Genomic DNA, 24,734 nt, shown 5'->3' on the forward strand with positions numbered 1-24,734 from the left:
ACCACATATTCAATATCAATTCAATAGGCAAAAAGGTAAAACAAAAACCCTAATTTCAAACTAATAATAAAAGAAAAAATAATTACAAAACCCTGAATAACAACTAAAAGGATTGAACAATGACGAAGATTGAAGTGAAACAATGTTGAGAGGAAGACGTACCCGGAATCGATAGTGAGAGGGAAAGACAAAGACAAAGAAAGATGAAGATGAAGGTGGAACCGATAGTGATCAAAGGAAGGAAGAGGAAGACGAATCAGCGGTGCGAGGCCACACTGGTGATGGTGGAAATGAGTTGGGTTTTCTTAGTGACTATGGAGGTGTGAGATGTCATTCTACAGAGGGAGGGAAGAGTTTTCGTTTACTCTTCCAGAAGGAGGAAAGTTTTTTTACTATGTCTCACGTGGGAGGGAAAAAAATTCAGATATTTTTTTATTTCAAAGTTTAGATGAGGTATTTTATTTTATTTTTAAAACAACTTGATAGATTTTAGATTTTTAAAATTTAATTTAGGCCACGTTTTAATGTCTTAGGCCACAATTTTTTTTTTAATTTTAGCCCACACCTTTTAAAGGCCACATTTAACTAAGTATGACATAAAATATCTACGGTTTTAAAACGGTGGTCTATGATAAAATATTTTGTCAAAATCCAAAATGTCGCATCACTTAATTGGCTTATTGAAATTTGATTGTATTGAAACAAATGAGAAATGCATGTAATTCTTTCCCAAGTCTAACATTGTAATAGCATACATCCTTTGACATTTTCTTGACTCACATCCATATCATGATCTAGTACACGATACAAAGATGTCAATACCATATAACTCCAGCTAAAATTGGACATAGAGTTTAACTCATATAATAGTAATGGGTAAATTAAATGTATTATGCTGGCTAGAGGTGTCAATTGAACCGGTAGCCCATAGGCCAGTCCTAGCCTACCCTTGGATAAGTCCCTTTTTAGGGGGATCCCAATTAAGGGGACAAAAAAGAAGCCCTAGTCCCTAATGCCTCCTCTTAAGTGGGTTAGGGTCAAGGCTAAAGTGGGCTTAGCTCCACTACAAGACTTGTTAAAAATAATACCTTGAGTCTGAGTCAAAGATCGAGTAGAGTCTTCTCTGATTAAAGGCCAAGACGAGCAGGCCAAGCCAAAGGTCAAGATGGACTGTTTTGGACGGAAATTTGAAATAGATTATCATGGAGATAAGTTGTCTTGGACTAACGATTGAGATGGTTCTGTCAAGACCAAAGGTTGAGACGATCCAAGCCAAAAGTTAAGACGTGCCGGCAATAGCCAAAAGTCGAGACAGGCAAACCCATGCCAAAGGTCGAGACAGGCTGGTCTGGGTTGAAGGTCGAGACGGGCCAACCCAAGCTGAAGGTTGAGACGGGTCATCCTAAGCCAAAGGTTAAGACGGACTAGCCTGGACTGAAGATAGAGATGGGCTGACCCAGGCTGAAGGTCAAGACGTCCCGACCCGAGTCGACCCAGATCGAAGGTCAAGACGAGTCTACCTATACCAAAATTCAGTCGAATTCAACCGAGTCAAACCCACTGAAATTTGTTTGAATTTGACTAAGTCGGCCCCGACTGAAATTCGGTCGAATTCGACCGAGTTGACCCTAGCCGAAATTTGGCCGATGTCAACTGAGTCGGTCACAATCAAAATTTGGTTGAATTTGATCGAGTCGATTCTGACTTAAATTGGAAAGAGACAACCCTGGCTGAATTTGTGCCTAATTTGGCCGAATTTTGGGAATTATTGTTTTAAAATATTTTACTATTATTTTAAAATTTAATAAGTAATTAATTTTAACCATTAGATTAAAAAAAATTATGATGAAATGTGAGAGAAATTTTACATAGTTATTTTGGGAGTTATCCTATTCCATACACGTAATTATTTACCGTATGTAGTATATATAGACAAAGCATAAAACAAATTTTAATTACTAATTAAAGATCCTATTTCTATCAATAACGCATCAACGCTACTACTTTTAAAAATCTTATAATAAAACACACTCGTAGGTTTTGGTCTTTCACGAAGACTTGAAAAAAAAAAACTTGTCATCAATTTAAGTTTATCCCAAACAGATGGTAGTGTTAACAGATTTATTTAGTGTATCAGTCTGAATGACTTACGGTTCTCACAAGTCAGACAAAACATGGGAATCATACACAAACAAAAGGAATACAAAAGTTACAAAACAACATTGAACTAGCTAACACAGCTTCAAGACAATACACATGAAAAACATCCTAAACCTATAGTTAAAATCCTTTCACATTGGCCAGAAGAGCAGTTATGTTTGCCTTGTTTTCAGGAGGCAGAATTTCATACAACTTAATGAAGCTAGGGTCCTTGGAGAAAGTATCCTTGGTGAGTTCCTTTTCATCAGTCCACTTTTTAAGGTCACGTTGAAGCTGTTCAACCCTTTCCCTGACTTCATCAAAAGCCTTCTTGCCATTGATCCAGCTATGAAGCTCTTCCACTTCAGCCCAGAAGGTGGATTCAGTGATGGGAACAGCTTTTGGCACCCTCTTCGCATGCTCCAACCATCTTTGAGTGTATCTGTATCGTTTCGGCCTCGCCCTGATCATGTAAGGTCCAGTGTCCTCGTTCTTCAGATGCCGATGGTAGTTGGCTATGTCTAGAGGCTCCACAAGGCGACGAAAGTTTGTTCCACGTTGAATCCATTCTATCTTCCCTTCAAACTCATCTGGGAGTTCATACCTCTTCAGCATCTCGATCACCTCATCCCACACCCCTGCCAGCACTAGCCTCTTCACATTTGCTTGGAAATCGTTTTCCTCCTTCTGCACCTTAAAAGCATCGTAGTACCCTGTCCCCTTTTGCACCTCGCATGATGTTTTGTAGTTCTCCAGATACCTCATGCTCGCCACAGCTTTATCCTCAAACTCCTTACTGATCTTCTCCTCGTTTTTCTGTTTCTGCTTTTGCAACTCGCCTGCTGCTCGTAGACACAGCCTTGCTCTTGTGCTCTGACATATAAATCACTAAATCATCACTTATTATGCTTCAACTATAGCAGTGTGTGTTATAGGATCAAACTATTAACTAAGTTTTGACGGTAAATAATCACATATTATGCTATCATTTGATTCTATATATATGTACAAAAGTGAAAAAAGTTATTATTACCAGTCCAAGGCCATCCAAAGCTGCGCTAATTGTTGCAACATCACTGTCAGAACCATCAGCAGACAAGGGAAGTTGCTCGAGTTGTTCCAGGTACACTACATTCTGCATTCCCAAGCTATCTTCCAACTCGGCCTCATACGACAGGTGTTGCAATATGCTAACTTTGGCAACTTCTGGAAGTTCTGCCAAATCGTTTAGCTGAGCAGTGTGGAAAAACAGCTGCAAAACGGCATCAGAGTTTTTCACCACAATCAGCTGTCCATTTCCATTGCAGAAAATGTATGTTCCGAAGGGTCTATAAGGACTCAAGTCAACAAAGTTTGACACTGTCTCAAGTAACAAATTTGTGCTGCCCATGAGAATGCACGCAGCATGGCTAGTAACACTGGCCGTGTTTCTCATCACAGATGAGAAAAAATCAGCCTGTGTTGAATCTTGAGTGGAAGTTTTGGACTTGGGATTCAAGGATTGGAGAATAGAACCAAAAGTTTGCTCAATAGAAGATACGGGAGCAAGCAAAATCCGTGGCACTATGTCATATCTCAAAACAAAGTGTATGAAATAGCGAGACCAGTTTTCTCTCCTTGAAGCGTGAGAGAGTATGTGATTACCAATTAAGGGAGACCCAAAAGTGACACAGAAGGGTGGTTTAGGTTTTTGAGTTTTGGTTGGATTAAGGTACTCTTCCAAGGTCCAAAATGTTGCAAATATGGCCATAGCAGCACCAGAGGAATGCCCCGTAAACACCACTTGCTTCCCATCTCCTATAGCCTTGTTCACCTACACATTTTGACAGTTTATTGTAATTAACCAAATATAGAAAGCCTCACGCTAACTGAAAAAACTGAACATATCTTGGTATATAGTCACGGGGATTTCAACACTGGACGTAAATTTCAACACGTGGAACTAATCCAAAGAAAATAACAAACAACATAAGCTAACAAACATCAGTTAAAAATACCTCGGATTTGAACGGGGTAGTTTTGAATATGTGGTCGAATCTGTTTGCAAAGCCTTGGTTCACCAAAGCAGCTTCGTCGTTCCCAATACTTCTGAGAGAAGGGAACAGGGTAAGATCTATCTTAGTTCCTCCAAAGGGTTTGTTAACAAACCATTCAGTGGCATCCCAAGATCCTGAGAAGCTGAAAACATGGTAAGTTCCCGAAGAAATTTGAACCTTTTCGTAAAAGTAGAGCTTGTCTTGTGGCTTGTGCTTGTGAGCTTTGAAGGCTAAACCACACACCCTCTTGATGACATCTTCCTTCAATCCTATGTTGTCTCCGAGCGAACCTCCAGCCATGTTGTCCCTCTTCTGCTAGACCTGCGCAGTTTCAGAAATGTCTGTTCTTGAGCGTTTTCTTTGTTTGTATTTCAGAACTGATGCAACTTCGTACAGTTAATGAAGGAGAGGACCTGGATTTAAATTACCGAATTGACGAAGACTTTACAGTTTTGGATGTTTCGCTTTGGTTTCTATGGAAATGGGAATAGAATATAAAAGAAAAAAAAAAAACAAAAACCAAAGTGATGATGAACTTGGGTGGGGTCCAAAAAAGTCATTCACCAATCAAAGCGAGGCAAGTCTCAGGAAGCTACTTGTGACTTTGATCTCTCTTTCTTGGAGCTTGCTAATTTTAAGAATGAACTTTTGTGCTTGGTTTTGGAAGGAAATGGATAGGAAAATACGTGAAAGAAATATGAGAAAAGAGAAAACCCATAGAAAGCAATACGGCCTTATTGGATTGTCTCATCATGTAAAAATTAAAAGAAGAAGCAATTAACCAATTTAATTACTAAAATATGAATGAATGCCAATTTAGTGTTTGAAAACAGATTAAAGTTTTCATTTAGTAATTGAATATATACAGAAGATTCGATAATTAAAGTTATAATTTTAAGAACTAGTTTAACTCTAATTTGTATTTTTAAAGACTAAACATTGCACCATAAACTAATTTTATCTTTTACAAATTTAGAAAATAAATCGCATTTTTCTAAATTGTGTTATTAACAAATTGCACATTCAATGATCAGATTAATTTTTGAAAAATATACTAAAAAATTATATAAATATTTGAAATAAATAAATAAATAAATGTTGGATAGTAGTGTTTTCACTTTGGAAAATTTACAACGTTGATATCCTCTTTTAGGATACTTATCTTCACATTTTAAATTTTAAAAATTCATAATTTTAATATTACCTTCAATTATAATATGTTTAATTTTTTCCTCTATTTACATTTTAATTTTCTCCATACTAAGAAAAAATAATTTATTTAAAATTCAAAGAATTAAAAGAGGATTAATTATTGAACGAGTCAAATATTACTCAAGTGACCACACCTTTAGAGGTGACTTGTCAGTCGAGGGGTGATAATCGTCAGACAAATGTTAGTATTTGAAAGCTCCCACAAGTATCTCGTTAGGAGATCATGTATGCTCATTGAGCATGAGAAGGGAAAAACATGCATAATAAACTAAGTTTTAAAATCTTAAGATGAAAATGCATAAGAAATATGGGATAAATATCTCTCTTTGTGTCTGTATAAGAAATGTAGGGCAAGTTGTGTGTGTGTGTGTGTGGATTTGTGTGTCCATATGTTTGTGCGTGTGTGCGTATGTGTATCAATGCATTTATATGTTTATGGGTCTTTACACTTGTGCATTTGTGGGTTTGTGTGTTCGTGCGTCCATAAGTTACATATGCAATGGATGAGTGATCAGTTCATCACACGTGAAACACGAATTGAATCATTAACACCTGAATGGATAATTGAATAAAACAGTAAAATAGTACCATTTGCATAAGTTTAGAAGAGCTACATCAACTCTTGCAAGTTCATCAACTCTTGCAAGTTCATCAACTCATTATGATTCTAATACTTGATCCAAGGAGAAGTTGTACATTCCTCATGTCTTCTCTAACTTAAGATATTATATCAGAAATGGAAAAGAGGGAGAGAAATTAAGTCCCTAGATATGTTCTTAATGAAATATGAATGAAATATTGGGGGGTCTCCCCTTAATTTATAGAAAAATGTAGGCTGGTTGTAGCTCCAATCATGGTTGTAAAGATTGTGAGCTTTCCTTCCATGGATGGTTTCCTTGAAGCTTGAGTATTGGTTTTAGCATTTGATCACAAAGCTTTCTTCAATGGTGGGTTTCCTCCATGGTTGAGCTCTAAAACTTAGTGTTTGAGGTTACTTCATGGTGAAGTTTTCTTCATGTGGCTTAAGCATCATATCTTCTGCTTGAATTGTGGAGACAAAATTTGAATCTTCTTGAAACTGCCTTATAGTTGCTCAAGTTGTGATTCAGCTCATGCCATTATGCTTTGTTTCTTCAAATACTACAAAAATTCAAAAAAAAAATACATTAATTTGTCACTCATGATCATATCTCTATGCTTTAACTTACATATACATAAAAAGGAGTAAAATCATCAAGATATTCAATGAAATCAAATAAGATAAGTGTTAAAATGCACATGTCAAATAGGTAAAATAAGCACTTATCATGTGTCCATTTGTATGTGTGTGCATTACAAATAGACACATGATAAGTGCTTATTTTACTCTATGGTTCAGTGCATCGATGCATTCTTGTGCCCTTATGTTTATGGGTCTGTGGGTGGGTGCAGGTGCTGCTGCTACTACTCGTGGGTGGTTCTATTTTGGCAGTGGGTGAGAATAGATATTTATTGTAAAAAAATATAAATTTGTTATATTTAAGTATATTTGTAATGAATTAAAAAATTTAAATATTATATTTATGTTAAATAATATACATTATGTTTTATGTCAACAATTTTATTTAAGTTATGGCAATCAATAATGATGTTTTTTCAACTTAATTAATATCAATCCTATTTACATATTTCTATTTAAACAAATCATGAACATATAGCATGGATCTTTATGTTATATATATATATATATATAACATGAGTCTGACATGAGTCTGACACAAACTGTTGGGCCATACTTGATGTGACCCCAACAAGCCCAAGCTCAAGTGCATCCAGAAGTCCAAGCTAGCATTCAGGCCTAATTACTAGAAACATGATGAGGAAGATTCACATGGGCCTTTCACAAGATGATCAAGTCAATTATGGGCTTTTTATATTATTCACATGGACTAAAGAAATCTCTAAAATATGAGTTGATGCATGAAGGAAGTAGTCTAGATTTATTTTGGGCCATTGTTTAGGCTTTGCTTTCAATAAAAAGTTATAACACTTTTGGATCAATTGGGCCGAGCCCAATTTACTATTTTTGGCCGAGAATGGCTTTCTCTACACTTGGAGGCAAGCAAGCTAAGCATGAACAAGACAAGGAGAATGTGATGGTAGCATGGAGCGTGTGACTTTAGCAAGGAGAGTGTGACATGCCACTTGCCATCATCAAGGCTAATCTCCTACATCGCATGGTCTCCAATCAAACTTCTCCTCCAAGCTACATTTGCATTACATATTTGTTGCATTTCTTTAATATATTATTTATATTTATATTTATATATCATTAAAATATAGTTATTTAATTTTTTTATTAATATAATCATTTAAATATTTTTTTTTCATAAATGTTCCTCTTGAATTCTTTTAATTATAAAATATAATTAGAACATTTTGATATATATATATATATATATATATATATATATATATATATATATATATATATATATATATTCAAATATTGTTATGTTTATGTTATGTTCTATGGCCTCCACACACACACATATATATATATCAACGGTATTTTTATAATTTAATAAATTTAATTGTGTTCTTATGTCTATCCATATATATTTGTGCTTTATAGATTCTTCTGTTAGTATGTGCGTCCCGGTGTATATTTGTGCATGAGTGCATCCATGTTTGTGTGCGATTGTGTGTTTGAGGTTGTGCATTCGTCATATGTGCAAGAAGACTTAATTGATTCTTAAAATAATTAACGGGAAAGTAGAGTCGAATGAACTTTGACATGTGCATTATTAGTCTAATCAATTATGTTACAACATTTTATTAGATGTAATTCAACTTGTGGTCCCTAATAAGTTGATGTGAAAATTGAGGGGTTTTGGATCAACTATGGTATTAACATACCACTTTGTGAAAATGAAATTGAGGATTTTAAGGATGATGTTAACATACTACTTTGTGAAAATGAAATTGAGGAAGATGGTACTGAAAAATAGTTTAAAACAGTTGACAATGATAAAAGGAGAAATAAGGCTAGCACAACTGATTGTTAGAGATATTTTAGTAAGATTGGGATAGATAATGATGGGAAAGAATGGGCAAAGTGTAATGGTTGCAACAAAGTTTTTGTGTGTGGTTGAAGAAAATATGGAACTTCTCATTTGAATCGTCATGTTATGAAATGTGATAAAATCAAAAGTGAAGATATTGGCCAAATGATGTTAGATATGCAAGGAAAATTGAAAAGAAAGTAAATATATCAATCAGTACACCATCAGATGTTGTGTGAACTAATTGTTAGGCATAATTTGCCTTATAAATTTGTTGATTATCTTGAACTTAGGAATTGGATTAGCTACTTGTGTCCTGATGCAATTATGGTTAGTAGAAACACTACTAAGGCAGATATTGGGAGACTCTATAACAAAGAAAAGTTAATTCTTAAGAATATGCTTCTTTCCATTCCTAGTAGGATTTGCTTGACTTCTAATTTGTGGACATCTATTAATAGTGAGGGATTCATAGCTTTGACTACCCATTTTGTGGACTTGAGTTGGAAATTAAATAGCAAGCTTCTTAACTTTTGTTGTAAGCCCCCCAACCCCACACACAAGTTTTGAGTTGTCTAAGAAAGTTTATGAACTTTTGCAAGAGTGGGGATTAGAGAAAAAAGTATTTTCTATCACTTTGGACAATGCTTCTGCAAATTATGTGCTTCAAAATTCTATGAGAACTCAACTTAATCTACATAATGGCTTGATATGTGGGGGAAATTATTTCACATTTGTTTTTGTGCACACATATTGAATTTGATTGTGCAAGAAGGATTAAAGGTGTTAGGCAATGCTCTGGATCAAATTAGAAATAGCATCAAATATATTAGAGGGTCAAAGACTAGAATAGTAAAATTTAAAAATGTCTTGACAAATTTGATGACATTGATTATTCATGTGGATTACCTCTTAATGTCCCTACACAATGGAACTCAACATACTTGATGCTCAAATGTGCCCTAAAATATCGACATGTTTTTGGAAGTTTGTCATTGGTTGACGAAAGTTAGAAATATTGCCCTTCAGAGGAAGACTAGGACAAGGCTGAAAAAATTTATAGGTTTTTATTGCTTTCTATGATATGACAACCTTACAAGTTTAGAAGATTCAAAGTTTGTTGATGGAGAACGTTAAGGATGAGGATGAAGTAATAAAATATGGTTGAATTGATGATGGTCAAATTTCAAAAGTATTGGGATGAATATAGTATTGTACTTGCTTTTGGGGCAATTTTAGACCCAAGAATGAAACTACAAACATTGGCCTACTGCTTTGAAAAGATTGATCCACTTACTTCTAAATCCAAATTAGCAAGAATCAAGGAAAAGTTGTACAACTTTTTTGCTGGATATAGTAAAAGTTTGCCAACAACAACATCATCAAATGTTTTGAAGCGCAAATAAGGACAATCTTCTTCTTCCTCATCCGCTTCTCTTCCATATCTGCTTCTCTTCCACATCTAAGCCTATTTGATGTAAGTTGATGGTTTAAATTAACTTGAATTTATTTTTTATGCAATTCATCATTATGATTTTACTAACTTATTTATTCAATGTTAATAGAAATTAAAAGAGTGTGATAATGAATTAGGTAATAGATTTGGAAATAACAAACTTAAGACATATTTGGAGGAACAAAATCTAGGTTTTCGATTTTTGAAGCACATGGATGTGTTGGAATGGTGGAAAAACAATAGTCTAAGATTTTCTGAGCTATCAATAATGGCTAGAGACCTGTTAAGCATTCAAATAACGACTATGGCATCTGAATCTTCTTTTAGCATTAGGTCTCAGATCCTTAACAAATATAGGAGTCGACTCTTGCCCGAGAATGTGGAATCCAATATTTGCATTTCTAGTTAGAAGCACGATTTTGTTGAGTGTAATTATTTGATTCTTACATTCTATTATATTTATGGTAAAGTCATTCATACTTTATATTTATTGTTTTTGTTTGAGTGTATGCAGAAGATGTAGAAAATATTAGTTACCAAAATGTGGTGGTAAATGAAAGGTCCTTTGCTCTTGCGTCCAATGTTATAAGCATGGAAGATGAAGAACAATAGACTATCACCATGAACATGTTTCTTGGACTTTTTTTTTTATTTGAACTTTGTTTATTGGGCTATTTTCATGTTCTAAGACTATTTTTATGGATTATTTTATGTTCTTTATTGCACTTGATATGATGTCCAAGACTTGTTTATTACACTTGTTTTTTATGCTCTAAAACTTTATTTTATGGAGTGTTTTTTATGTTGTTTGTTGCACTTGTCCGAGTCTTGATTTATTGCACTGTTATGATGCTCTAGGAATCGTTTTACTACTCTATTTTTATGTTGTAGGTTTCTTCTTTCTTCATTGTTCATTGCTTATAAATCTTTCTTATTCTTTTTCCGCAAGTCCTTTTAAAGAGGTTTACTCATATTTCTCTTTCTCGTTAAAAGGTATGATCTACATGTTTCAGTTTCCATTTTAAAGATATTGTTTTTTACTTTTATAGTTGCTTCTTCCGGATGTCCTTTTACAAGGTTTACTCATTTTGGTTTCCAGCTTGTAGAGTCAGCTACTAGGCAACTGAATCATTGTCAGGTATTGTTATATTTAGATACAACCTTTGTAATTATATTGCATAGTAGTAAAATTGTTTGGTTTTTCTAAGCTTTTTTATATGATTATTGTTGCTATTGAGATTGTTTCTTCAATTTGAAACATTTTACTGATGAATCCAACTTTCAGATAAGTTAAAGTAGTTAGTTATAGCCTCTCATATCTGTACATTCTAAGCTTTTGGCTTGCCTAATATATATTCCTATCTCATTTGGATTAATGATTTTATCTTGAAGTAAAGACGTATAAAACACGAGAGTTCATGAGAAATTATATTCAACTAAAACATGAAATTCAATTAGAAATTATATCAGGAGTTCCTTTTGTTGGGTGTTATAGTTTCGTTCTTGCAGCTGACTAAAGTTGGTTTTGCCTTGTCTGAATGGCTTCAAGTGCAAAGTTGATATTGTAAACATGTCCAAACAAGAATGAGTTTTATGCATTTCCCCATATATTTTCTTATTTCTAATCCCCATTATATTTTAGATTAATGTTTGGAGGCCAACGCAGTCAACCTTCAGGAACACGTACCTGTGCAGTATCCTAAAGTTGTTTTGTTCATGGAGGTGTACCATAATGTTCGCAAGGGTACCAAGGTATTTGTCAAATTTAGAAAGACTAATAATCTACTCTATTGTATAAATTATCAGGTCATTGGACCTATAAATGCATCAACATGTTGGTTATTTTAAGAAATATGGACAGCTAATTCTAAAGAGACAAATATAGAACTTATACACAATGAGCACCACGGTTTTGATTGTATTGAATACCATTCTGATATGAACTAAATTGAAATTTTATATTTGATTTGTTGAAGGAATCATGAATCGCTACCATTCTGAAATAGCTGTTTAACCAGTAGGATATCTGTTATTAGTTCTTGGATGACAGACTCTTCCTATAACCACTAAATATAGTCTTTACTTATTTCAATCTTTACTATATTTCAAGTATTCGAAATCAGGTTGTTGATGAAGTGTTTTACCAAGTAAGATGCAACAATCAGGTAAATATAGTCTTTAATAATATGGACCTATTTTTATTTTACTTTCTTATTAGACAAAAATTTTTTTCAAATGATATTGTTGATTGATCAACATCTAAAGCTAAATAAGGTAACTAGAGGGTATATGTTCTGTTTACTAGAAGATAACTGGAGTTGTTTAATGAAAGTGCATATTAAGATAGTTTAACATGACACTTTATTTTACTTTAGTAGAATATTGATGTGGATTTCAGATTTTTTTTTTTGTTTTAGGGTTATTTTGTTATGAGTAACTTAATAATGATTTAAAGCTGTAAATTCTTTTTTTTTTGGATAAATAATGTACATTTTAGGATCATATCACATTCCTTTTTTTATGGGAGATTTTAGCGAGCATCCTCTTAATGTTTTCTTAATTTAAATAATAATATGTTTCTGTTATTGGATTTCCTTACAACCCCTGATTTAGCATTGCTCATGCACTTTGCTTAGGTCTTGCATCCTGGCTTGGAGCTAAGGTTCCCATTCTTGTGGATTCTGATATGATTAAGCACAAATATGATGCAACCACATCAATTGAATCTTAGTTACTCACATGTCTAACTGAAACTGTAAAAGTATAACTTAGATTTATGAAAAAATTATGGCAGGAATTATGGGCCAAGAGTAGATATCTAGAGTGTTGGAGTCAGTGGCGGAACTTGGATAAAAAATGTAGGGGTGCCAAATAGATTTCTTATATATAATTTTTTTTAGTTAGAAAAAAAGCTCTTCATCTTTTCTCTTCATTTCCTCTGCTTAACATAATAGTAGAATTCAAAAAAAATATTACTATCATTCATTATTATATCATGCTATTATTTCATGATACTAAACCATCAATACCATTTTAGATAAGTCCTTCGTACCTTATCAATTTGATTTTGTGGTATTGTCAAATTTGAGGCCGTTTTTCTCGCGTTATAATGAATTTTTAAATTCATTATATTATAACTCTAAGAACTTTAGATATTTGTTTTTTATTGTCTTGAATTCATGGTTCTCATGAAATTTCTCAAGTTTAGTTAATGTAAATGCAATTTTTTTATCTTTATCACAAACCTACCTCTTTAAAAAAAAGAATCAATTTTTTTACTTTTTATCATAATCTTTCTAATATAAATTTGTCATCTCTTGCCTATCTGAAAAAAATAAAATTTATATTCACAAATCACAATTATCACAATACAAAACATAACAAAACTCATATCACTTTAATTACATAAGCAACACGGTATGAATTCAAAACTTAAAAAAAAATTACCATAGGCAGCAAAAACCACAAAATCCCTAAATTTTACAATTAAGGATTATAATAATATGAGAAAAATTATAATTAGGTTCATACCATTTTCATAAAAGAATCCCTAAAATCATAATTAGGGTTTTATTAATTTGGGATAAACATTCTAAATAAATTTAACATACATAAATCATGATAAAATACTAACCTTGATCTGAGAGATCATGCAATAATGTATACTTCAATCTCAATTTATGTGTTTTCCAACCTCTATTTCCCGATCTATCTCTTTGTATTGATTTCTCATAATTTACATGGTGGAAAGATCTTGTAGCCAGAAAAAAAAATCTAATCTCTTTTATAAATCAATGTCTTCATTAAATTTTTTTTATTTTATCTTTTATTATAATTTTTCATAATATAAATAATATATAAATATAATTTAAAAAATATATAAATATATATAAAAAAAATTAAAAAAAAAAACTGGGGGAGCCACGGCTCCCCTCATCTTACATTTCATTGTAAATTACAAAAGGTTCCTCTACATTGCATTGCATTCTAAGAGCCCATTTTTTAAATATACTTTTGTTGGATGGAATTATTTGGGGGAATGTATTTGTTTGAATTGTGTTTAGAAGATTAATTTTGTGGTGACTTAAATTGTTGGCAATATAGTTATAATGATGATACTTCTGATATTTGTGCTCACAATGTAGTTATTTTGTTTTAAAAGGGCACTGGACAAGACTTTATAAAAAAACACATTTTAAAAGGGACACTGTTGGTTATGCTGATATCTTGGATACAAAATCTTTCGTATAAAAAAGAATTAACATTGTATGGTATAAATTAGGAATTTAAATAATTTATGCATTATATTAGGTTTTAAGCTGAAAAATAAAATCTTAATAGGACTCTAACAAATACTAACAGTTGGTTGAATGTTATATTATGGTTTATGAGTCAACACTATTCTCTAAATCAAAAATTAATAATGCAACATAATTGTATTTTTTATTGGTCATTTTTTCTTCTTATTATTAGTATTATTATTATAATTATTATCATTATTAATAGTCTTATTAACAAATTTAGTGTTTTTATTTTATATGGGACCAAAGTTCATAATAGTAAATTTTAACTGTATAATACTATTATTTTTTTATATATTAATTATTATATAATTTTATAATATGACACAAACAAATTCATATGTGAATATATAATTAAAAAAATATATAGACCCGTGCGTAGACTCCCAAAGATATGGACAATACTTTTGACACGGGACAAAAGTTCACAATATGCATATGATAAAAGTTTACAAAACACCTTATTACTATACCTTATCGCCAAAATGACATCCTTTAAATTTATGTAATGAACCGAATCAATGATCTTGAATAATTATATAGTGAAACATATTGTCGCAATTAACCAAAATCTAAATGATATATTTACAAATTCACATAAATTATACCAATAATAACAATACTTTTATTTAATTTTTTACTAATATAATATATAATATTTAAACAAAATACCCACAATAACAATAACACAAAAAAAAAAAAACCGTGCGCACGAGTTTCATGCTGGTATCTATAACTATATATAAAGGGGATTCCCTCTTTTGTGTCCACATTTCATAATTCCAATTTTACCCTTTACAATTTAATTATTTATTAAATTTTTAAAAATTAACGGTTAATTTTACAAGTTTTTATAAAACTATTTATTTATCTCCTTTTTCTTTTTTCTCATACTATTCATCAACAATTATTTTTTTCATATTTTTTCCATACATTTCACTTTAATTTTTATAAATATACTTTTATTTTGTTCATTAACTTAATAACATTACAATATCATTAATTATAAATATAATTCGAAAAATGCGTACACGCAGGCGCGATAGCGCCTGTGTTTACACTAGTATATAAGAAAAAGAATGAATGAAAATGGAATTATTAGAAAATCATCAATTTATCTCCAACAACAAAAGGCAACAAGAGATGGAAGCAAGAGAAAGTGTTGAGGAAAAGAGAAGAGGGAAAAAAAAAAAAAAACTTTTGTGATAAGTTTGTTTGGTGTCACGCTCCGATAAGACTTATAATGGAGGGTTGGTTCTTGTGTCGTGGATGAAGAGTTTTCCACCACTTGACGAAGGTGGAACCCTCCAAGAACACATCCTTAGCCAATTCTCCTTTTTTACACCATTCCTCTATCTGACCCACCAAACCCACAACCCTTTCCTCAACATTCCTATATGAAGCATCACCATTAGCAGTTTTGTAGCGAAGCTCTTCCACCTCAGCCCAGAAGCAAGACGTTGAGATAGTTTCTCGTGGCCTTCTCTGAGCATGTTCCAACCATCTTTGAGGGTATCTATATCGTTTTGGCCTTCCCTTAACCATGTAAGAAGAAGCATCATCCTCGTAATGCCTCCCATGTCGGTAATAATTAGCAATGTCTAGAGGCTCCACCAGTTCCCTACACCTTGTTCCAAGATCAACCCATTCTCTATCCGCTTCAAACTCATCTGGGAGTTCGTGATTTCTTAGCTTTTCAATGATCTCGTCCCACACACCTGCTATTTCTAGCCTCGTCACATTTGCTTTGAAGTCTTCAGCTCTCTTATGCTCCCTGAATCCATCGTAAAAACCTACTCTTTGGTGCGCCCACATTTCTCTGTATTCCCCAAGCTCCTTTGTTAACTTTTGCTCTATAAAACTTCTCTTCTCCTTCAACTTTTTCTCCTTCTCACACTTTCTTTCCTCCAATTCTGCTGCTGCCCGAAGGCACAGTCTTCCTCTTAGGCTCTGAAACATATACTAGATACTTAGGAACATATACCTAGGATTTTATCCTATGATTTTATTACAATATATAGTTATATAATGAATAGTAATTTACTTACCAGACCAAGGTCATTTGAGCCACCAGCATCATCTTCAGACAGAGGAAACTTCTGGAGCTGTTGTTGATCTAAGTGCACAACATTCTGTGCTGCAATTTGTTGCAGTTCGGTGCCGTAAATTGTATGTTCTCTTAGGCTTTTGTAGGCAACTTGAGCTGCTTCTGCTTCGGTGCTTAATTGAGCAGAGAAAAACAGGACTTGTAGAACTGCATCTGGGTTTGTTATCACAATTTTCTTCCCTAAATTTCCATTTCCTGTGCAGAAAATGTAAGTGCCAAAGGGTCTATAAGGGCTTAAGGGAATAAAATTTTCCAGAGTTTCCAATGTGGTATCTGTGATGCACATTAGCTTACAAGCATCATGGCTTGTGACAGTGGCAGCATTTGACATTATGGTAATGTAGAAATCTGATATTGCACTTGATCTTCCCACTGATTCGCTCATGAAAGACCTGGATCTGGGGTTGAAGGACTGTGAAATTTGTTCAAATGATTGGTCTAGGGAAGAGAGGGGAGCAAAGAGGATTCGTGGCACTATGTCATATCTCATCACACAGTGAAAGAAGTATCTAGACCAATTTTCTCGCCTTGTGGCATGGGAAAATATGTGATTCCCAACTAAGGGTGAACCAAAGGTTACACAGAGGGGAGGGATACCCCCATGGGAATTTGGAGCTCGATATTTTTCTAAGGTCCATAGGGTTGCCAGAATGGCCATTGGACCACCAGAACAGTGCCCTGCAAACACTATTTGCTTCTTTTTACCCATAGCTTTCTCCACCTGCAGAAATGTTGTTGTAAGAAAAAATGAAAAATCAGAAGTTTCTATGCAGTGAAATGAAGCTCTTTCTTTCTCTACGGGAGTTCTAATAATAGATCCAAAAAGGCAATTGTATCAAATCAACACTTTTAGCAACCTTTCTACTAATTAACATTTTCCTTTCCTTAAATAAAGGGAACTACACTAACAGTTGACAAATCAATATCAGTTACACAACTAACAAATGCAGAAACTTTGTGACAGTGGCAAAGTCTGAGAAAGAACGCAAGAAAATCCAAAAGTAATGTTTTGCATAACAAAATGAGTAAGGGTAAGAGAGTTGGTGTGATACATTACCTCATCTGGAAGTGATGGTTTTGCCAACAAAATGCCTTGGAATCTTTTTAAGAAGGCCTCATTGACTAAAGCAGGTTCATCGTTACCAATGCTTCTGAGTGAGGGAAAGCGACTAAGATCTATTTTGGTTTCACCAAAGTTTCTCCGAGAGTACCAATCCTTCACAGCATCTGATCCAGGAAAACAGATGATAACTTCAGAAGGGTCGTTTCTGGTGATCTTTTCAACAAGGTAAGGTCTGTCTGGTGACCTGTGAGCCCTCCAACACCCACCATAAGCCTTCTCAATCACCTCTCCTCTCATTTCCATTCTCTATGATTGCTTCTTCACACCCCACTTGTGAGAAGGTTTCAAGTTTCAAGTTTGAAGTTTGATGAATGTTCAGTACTCAAGTTGAGATGGTTGTATTTGATCAGATGGGATCAAGATCACCATTGAGGGGTTGACATTGACTTAAACATACACCGTTCAATGAGAAGATGATGGGGTCATGAATCAGTGTTGAATATATTGGTATGTGGGGTTGGGTAGATTTATTTCTTAATTGATGTGGAGGTTTGGCAGGAAATGTATTATTGAGACTCGTGTAAGGATTGAAGTATCCGAATACTCTATCTTTATATATATATATATATATATATATATATATATATATATATATATATATATATATATATATATATATATATATATATAGTCTTAAGATAAAAAAACGTGTATGTGTAAATAGTACTATGAAACCAAGACAATGTAAGTTGACTTCAACTAAAATGTGATGTTTGATAAACTAATGATGCTATCACGAGCAAAACCAAGACCGACCCGCACACTGTATAAGTAAAATATATGACCGGGTTTGCAGTGACATTGGATCATTGAAAATTTTAGGAACTGTTTTCTGTGAAAATAAATTTTAATTTTTTAATTTAAATTTAAAACAATTAATGATTGTGAATTCTTTTTGTTTCTACTAATAATCCACAGATAAGAGTGTAATATTTACAGAGATAAAAAAATTTATACAAAATAATAAAATTGATTGAAACAGTCATTTTCAATATGAAATCATTTTATATTTATTGCTAAAAAGATTTTAATTTTCATATTAAGTTTATAACTCATACATTTTGATGGGTTCTTTGTGTTTATAATAAAATTGATTGAAACAGTCATTTCTAAAAGGATTTTAATTTTCATATTAAGTCTATAACTCATACATTTTGATGGGTTCTTCGTGTTGATATTCAAATGAAGAACCACCTAAATATTTTTAGATTTTCTTGCAAATAAAACTATTGCACAAAATGCAAGTTTTTATTCTAGACTTTGCACCTGAATGAATAACTTGAAATCCTAAAGTTGAGTTCCACAACAATTATAAAGGAGGTGTAACAATTGTGGAGATTTGAATAGTTGACAAAAGAAACTTGGATGAATAGAAATATAATACAAATCTTTCATAAGTTTTTCCCATTTGGCGATGCAGAAATCTTCAGTAAATTTAGTCATGGTAGGGCTCATAAAATTCTCCTAATAAAAAAAGTGTGTTGTTAGTGTTCTTTTTTTCCATGTGGGTTTCTCTTTTTTGATTTTTTCTGTTTGTCTCTTTTCTATGTGGGAATTTTAGTTTTGGAAGCAAGTCCGAACAATACAAAGTTCACTTATTTTTGCTGAAACGGTCAGCCATTGATAACTTCAATGGCTCTTGGACAACACTTGCCCCATTAATAAATAATATAACCAACCAAAGCCTTTAAGAACATGGACAATGATAATGATGTATCAGAAACAATCATTTGAACATCCAATCACAAGTTTCTGCTAACTTTTTTGTGATTTTATATTGCAGAGACGGCTTCACCTTTGGCAATATCAATTTTTTTTTTTCTTATGACAATCATCGTGTTGCTGTCAAGAGAATGAAAATATATAAGCATTAAGAAACATTTAATATTATGACTTTGGATATGATGCGAAAATGTGTCTATGGCTTTTCTTAGTAAACCTTAACCTTAATAAATATTAGGTAGAGTCTTACCATAAATCATACTAAATATTTATGAACAGATAAATTTGTGTGTGTAATGAGAGTGAATAATGTTAGATAATTCATTTCTCCCAACAATTAGCACAATAATGATCAGATCAGTGTTATAGCAGTTTCCTATAACCAAAATGCTAGGAATAAGGATTATTATAAAAGGTATGAATATCTTAATTATTCTGAATCAAGACTAAAACCTTTCTTCAATTTCAATTGAACCAAAATCACAATTCTAACGAGCTCATTAAAGTATACTCATTTAGTCATATCTTTTGTACACCTTAGAAATCCATCGAAGTTAAAGATTTTATGTACCAAATCTGTGATCGACAAGGGAACACCAGTGAACATTTTGCAGAACCAAAATGAAATAAACTCAAATCCAGCTTCAGAAATCATCTTCTGACTGGCTAGAAGATGAAGTTTCTGACACATTTGACAGAAAATACATATCAAAGTTAGGGAATCTCAGTGGTGCCCTCTTTGATGGTGACAAAGGTGGTGTTGTTGACACAGCTTCTCCTCCCACATTCTTCTTTTCCACCTTCCTTTTTAGTTCTGTGCAAGCCTGATCAACCATGTCAACAAAATTCTTCACAATAACAAACAGTTGAAAGGGGTTTACCATGTTGTCTTTCGACGCTCCTGCAAGATAGTAATCATTTGTTTTCTTCACAAGCTCCATGATCCTTGTTTGCTCCTCTTTCACCACCTCAAGTTCTCCCTCACATTCCTCAAGGAACCCTTTCATTTCGTTGATAAATCCACCACTCCTGGTGTAGCCACAACACGTTACAATCTGTCTAATTTCACTGACATGAGCATTCAGAGTGGAACACATTGTGATAAAATTGTGATACTCAATACTAGCTGCTTTCTTTGCTTCAGATAACTCATCACTTAGCCCACGTAACACTTGCAAACCAAGCATTGTGCGTTCTTTATCTTCCTCTAGCTGTATCTGGCTATATGAATAACCTCTATTCACAGTGTTTGCTTCAACATTGCTTGTGTGAAGTTTGTGCTTTCGATAGAGAGCTTGTCTTTTTCCTTCTGACTGAACCACTTGTTCTACTATAAAATGAAGCAAACTAGTTTTCCCATCTGTGCTTTTCACGTCAGAAAGTTTTCTAAGAGCACTCAGGTTGAAACCTTGTGCATTGCCTCTTGAAGTTCCAGCGTTCATACGATTCCCAGCCTTGAGAATGGCCTCAAGGAGTTTCAAAAACAGACCACTAGTTCTCAGTTCCTTGCAACCCATTTCAAGCGATTGTAGTTGTTCCTTGTGCTGAAGAACTTCAAAATCATAACTCGACCTGAAAAGCATCGCCTTCAAACGGTTGAATGCTGTTGGAACTGCTTTAAGAATGTAGTGCAGGAAAGACTCTGCATCAGCAAGTTGATCCGGGTTGCCACTGAATTGGATGATTTTTGCTTCCTCTTCTTGGGTGGGAGCTATTTTAGTGAGTCTTTCAAGCGTCTCAACACTTAGACCTTGACCATCAAGAACAGCATCCAAGATTCCTTTGCGAGAAATGGCAAGTGATCTTAGCACAATGGCAGTGTTTTGAGATTTTCTTGGGTCAAGAATGAATATTTGAGTTGGTGCACTGGAATTGGACTTGGCCAAAGTGGAAAGAGTTCTGTTTCTTTCTTGTGTTTTATAGCTACTTGAATATCCAAAGAGTGATTCCATCAATTCATCATCAAACCTGTAAAAGGGGGAAAGAACTTCCTGTCAAGTTGAAAGTACAGTGATGATATAAACAGTCAAGGTTTTAAAAACGGATAGCGACAGTGATTTCAACTTCAAGAACTTTTTACCATGACTGTGATGGTGACCACATCAGTTTCATTATAATGTCAAAAGTTATAACAAAATTAAGACCACAGTTTAAAACCATGAAAACATGCACTAGTGAAGTTAACAATAAGGTGGATATATATATACCTGAAAGAACCATCATTGATCTGATCCCATACTGTTGAATGATCAACATTTGCTACAACCTTATCCCAGTGTAGAGGCTTGAGCCTTGTTTGAGCAACACCCTTCTCTCTTGAACTCTCCCCTGCCACACCCTCTTTGGTGCTTCTTATGTTTGTTTTCCCTTTGGGTGCAGGTGGGGGTTTCAGTGATGAAATGAAGCCACTGGCCTTTGGAAGAGGGGGTGGACCTGGTGGTGGTGGTGGAGGACGAGTAGGAGGAGGAGGAGGAGGTGGTGGTGGTTGAGTTTTCTTGCTCTCAAGAATAATTGGTGAAGATTGTGGTGGTGGTGGTGGTGGTGATGGTGCTAGCTGAGGTGATTGTGGGAGGTTTTGTCTTGGTGTTAATGATGTTGAAACTGATGGTGTTTGTGATTCTGTTTTTACTTGATGATCCTCATGAACAACCAAGCTCGGAGATTGACATGGCTGTGGAATTTCAGGCTTGAAAAGTTTGGACCTTTGGACCATTATATCTATTCTTTTCTCGTCCTCATCATGTTCGAAACTCGGATTGAGTATACTATTTTGGAATCCAGTTATCAAAGGTCTTCTTTCTGTGTCCACCACATAAAGAACATCAACCCCATTTTCTTCAACTATTAACCCCTTCACATTGCCACCAACTTTGTTTATATACTCAAGGTTCACTCCTGATTCTCGAAGCAAACTTGTTCCAATTTTGTTTCTCTGGCGGTATCTAGAAATCACAAATCTGTGAAAGAAGTAAACAAAAACAGCAGCAATAAGTAGCATAGCCCCAGCTGTGGCAAGCACAGCCTCTGCAATTGCATGAGTGGAGGCTGACATTGATATATTTTTGAGATGGGAATTTGAAAAGTTTGTTATGATCTTTAGGTGATGATGGACAGGAGATATACCACTGTGAGTTGGTTGAAGAACTGTAGAAAAGTGCAAAGAAGAACAAGAATAGAAGAATGGCAGTAAGATGAGAAGAAAGGTAAAATTGCACACAAGAATTAACTAACACCGGTGAAGTATGTTTTGAATGTTTTTGGTTACGGTTGTTGATATTTTCAATGCGGTAGTTGTCGTTGGTCGATGTCAGAAGGAACTTAAATTGCATATAATGCCAATTCCAATATGAGACGGCCAAATTTTGGATGAAACCAAGCATTGGAGATTCCACTTCAAATAAGATAAATTGTAAATGTTCATTTAGTATGAGATTTTCATGAAATAAGCATACTTTATGACATTTTTCGGATGATTATTATTTATTCTTATTTTCTCAACCAATTCGAAGGACCATAAAGAATTTCAACATATTCATGTTCAACTACACTTGCGTATGAACCCGTTCAAAGTCAATTTGCATCTCTTAAGCTTATGGTGTTGTCTCAATCACTCTAACATCTTTTTTAAAATAAATTATTTATTATAAAAGGTACTCATTGACTGTGTTAGAAGACCTTAAACGCACTCTAGCTGATATTTTTCTTCTCGTTTGATTTTTCTCAAAATGGCATCATTTTATGCGTGGTATTTAATATACACTTCAATTGACAAAAAAAATACTCTTATTTTAGTTCAATATTTTAAAAACATTCATTGATCCTTCGCATCACTTAGCAGACGATTAACTAAATAAACTAACGCCATCTCCAACAAAAGTGCTTCAACTGATTTTGCTTATTATGCATACAAGCTTTAATAAGAATCCAATATGAGAGACGCTTACTTTTGTGCACCAAAAGCGAGGAAGGAAACGACAATTGTACTCATTTATTTATTTATTTATTTTATTATTATTATTATTATTATTATTATTATTATTATTATTATTATTATTAGAGCCTAATTAGTTATCTAATATTATAGTGGTACACATTTCATCTATTAATCCATATACTTACAAGGTATTCCTTTTTAGTTCCTATAACAAATACCATTTTAATCTATTTTAATTTTTAGACATGCCATTTAATTCATAATTTTAAAATTAAAGAGACTAAAAAAATTAAAATTAAGATATCTAAGAATTAATAAGGATTTTTTAAGTATAACGATACAAAAACATATAACTGATGATGAAGTCGTGAGATAATCTAATATTCTATAATAGTTTAAACAAAGATTGCTTCCATAATTTTTAATTTTGATGATGATAATAACAATAAATAATATTTAGTGAAAGAAAAAACATACAAGAGCAATAAGAAGCAAATTCAATTCAAAATATACTTTCTTCTGAAAGACATCATAGTATTGACATACATTTCCAAAAAAACTTTCTTAAAACAAATCTACATTTTATTATTGTATGCTCAAAAATAGTGTTCACAATACAAAACAATTGCAAAACAAAAAAGATATTGCAATAGATTCTAGTAGCTAAAAAGCTCCCTACTTCTCTTAGTGTGAGAAAACAAAATATCAACAAACAACTTACAACAATTTTATTTAAAACACAAAAATAGAAGGTTTGTCCTATATAATCTAACGATTCCACATAAGAGATTATTGATGTATTGTACATGTGTCATAGCCATTTCAGTGTTAGATTATAGAAAAGTCTTACTAGAAAAAAAAAGTGTTATTTCTTTGTAAAAAGAAAAATCTTAGTAAAACTTTTACTCCATATAATATTTCATCTTAAAATGAATTTATATTTATTCTTGTAATCTTATAAATAACTCATTTGTTGTAGAAGTAACTTTGTGAAAACACATTCTTATATTATTTATCTTAAAGTAAGATAAAAAGTAATAGTAATTTCATGAACTCATTGTATATCATAAAAAACAATGATAATACTTATTATATTTCTAATTTTGTTGAGTTAGTATAAAATTAAAATGATTATTTATCTTATTTGTTGCAGTAATCATCATCATCCTAAAAAACTCATAAAACATTTATAAACTCTATTCAAACCTTTTTTAGGACTAGAATATTTGTTTTCAATAAGAAAAAAGTAAATAGTAAATGAGATATTGTGTGCATTGGAACATTTTTCTTTCCTGTTTACATATAAATTTAATTTTTCTGTCGAACATATGTATAAATTATACATATAAATGTGACCAACGTCAAATTTTATACACAATTTTAGTATACATTTGCAAACATTAATTTGATAGAGATAATTGTTTCAAATACCCAACTTTACTAATTTATTATCATTTTCAATCTTTAACTTTTTTATTTTTGTCAAAACATAAATGAATTTCTTAATTTTATAATTTTTATTTCGTTACTGAAATAATTTTAACTTAATAAAATTAATGTCAATGACACATAAAATTGTGGAATTATTGAGCTAAAAATGTTTAGATTGTTGAGTTAGAAGAAAAAACCGTTGGAGTTATTTGAATCTTTCAAATTTAAA

General features: G+C 32.9%; 3 protein-coding genes across 3 annotated transcripts; all 3 read right to left on the reverse strand.

Moving 5' to 3' along the window:
• Window positions 1-2,058: 2,058 nt before the first annotated feature.
• On the reverse strand, window positions 2,059-4,650 carry LOC114163392 (protein EDS1L). The gene is made up of 3 exons (XM_028047702.2): window positions 4,137-4,650; window positions 3,173-3,952; window positions 2,059-3,012 (listed from the first exon to the last, which is right to left on the reverse strand). The coding sequence occupies exons 1-3, from the start codon at window positions 4,473-4,475 to the stop codon at window positions 2,281-2,283; spliced, it is 1,851 nt and encodes a 616-aa protein (XP_027903503.1). The 5' UTR covers window positions 4,476-4,650; the 3' UTR covers window positions 2,059-2,280.
• Window positions 4,651-15,256: 10,606 nt separating this feature from the next.
• On the reverse strand, window positions 15,257-17,849 carry LOC114164183 (protein EDS1L-like). Its single transcript, XM_028048748.2, has 3 exons — window positions 17,353-17,849; window positions 16,237-17,016; window positions 15,257-16,138 (listed from the first exon to the last, which is right to left on the reverse strand). Exons 1-3 carry the CDS (start codon window positions 17,659-17,661, stop codon window positions 15,410-15,412), a joined length of 1,818 nt encoding a protein of 605 aa, XP_027904549.1. The 5' UTR covers window positions 17,662-17,849; the 3' UTR covers window positions 15,257-15,409.
• A 1,817-nt stretch (window positions 17,850-19,666) lies between these two features.
• On the reverse strand, window positions 19,667-22,506 carry LOC114162961 (formin-like protein 4). Its single transcript, XM_028046981.2, has 2 exons — window positions 21,348-22,506; window positions 19,667-21,108 (listed from the first exon to the last, which is right to left on the reverse strand). The coding sequence occupies exons 1-2, from the start codon at window positions 22,190-22,192 to the stop codon at window positions 19,785-19,787; spliced, it is 2,169 nt and encodes a 722-aa protein (XP_027902782.1). The 5' UTR covers window positions 22,193-22,506; the 3' UTR covers window positions 19,667-19,784.
• Window positions 22,507-24,734: the final 2,228 nt, after the last annotated feature.

Source organism: Vigna unguiculata, chromosome 9, assembly GCF_037176805.1.
Source record: "Vigna unguiculata cultivar grain cowpea cultivar isolate G323 ecotype 2 chromosome 9, ASM3717680v1, whole genome shotgun sequence".
Lineage (NCBI taxonomy): Eukaryota > Viridiplantae > Streptophyta > Magnoliopsida > Fabales > Fabaceae > Vigna > Vigna unguiculata.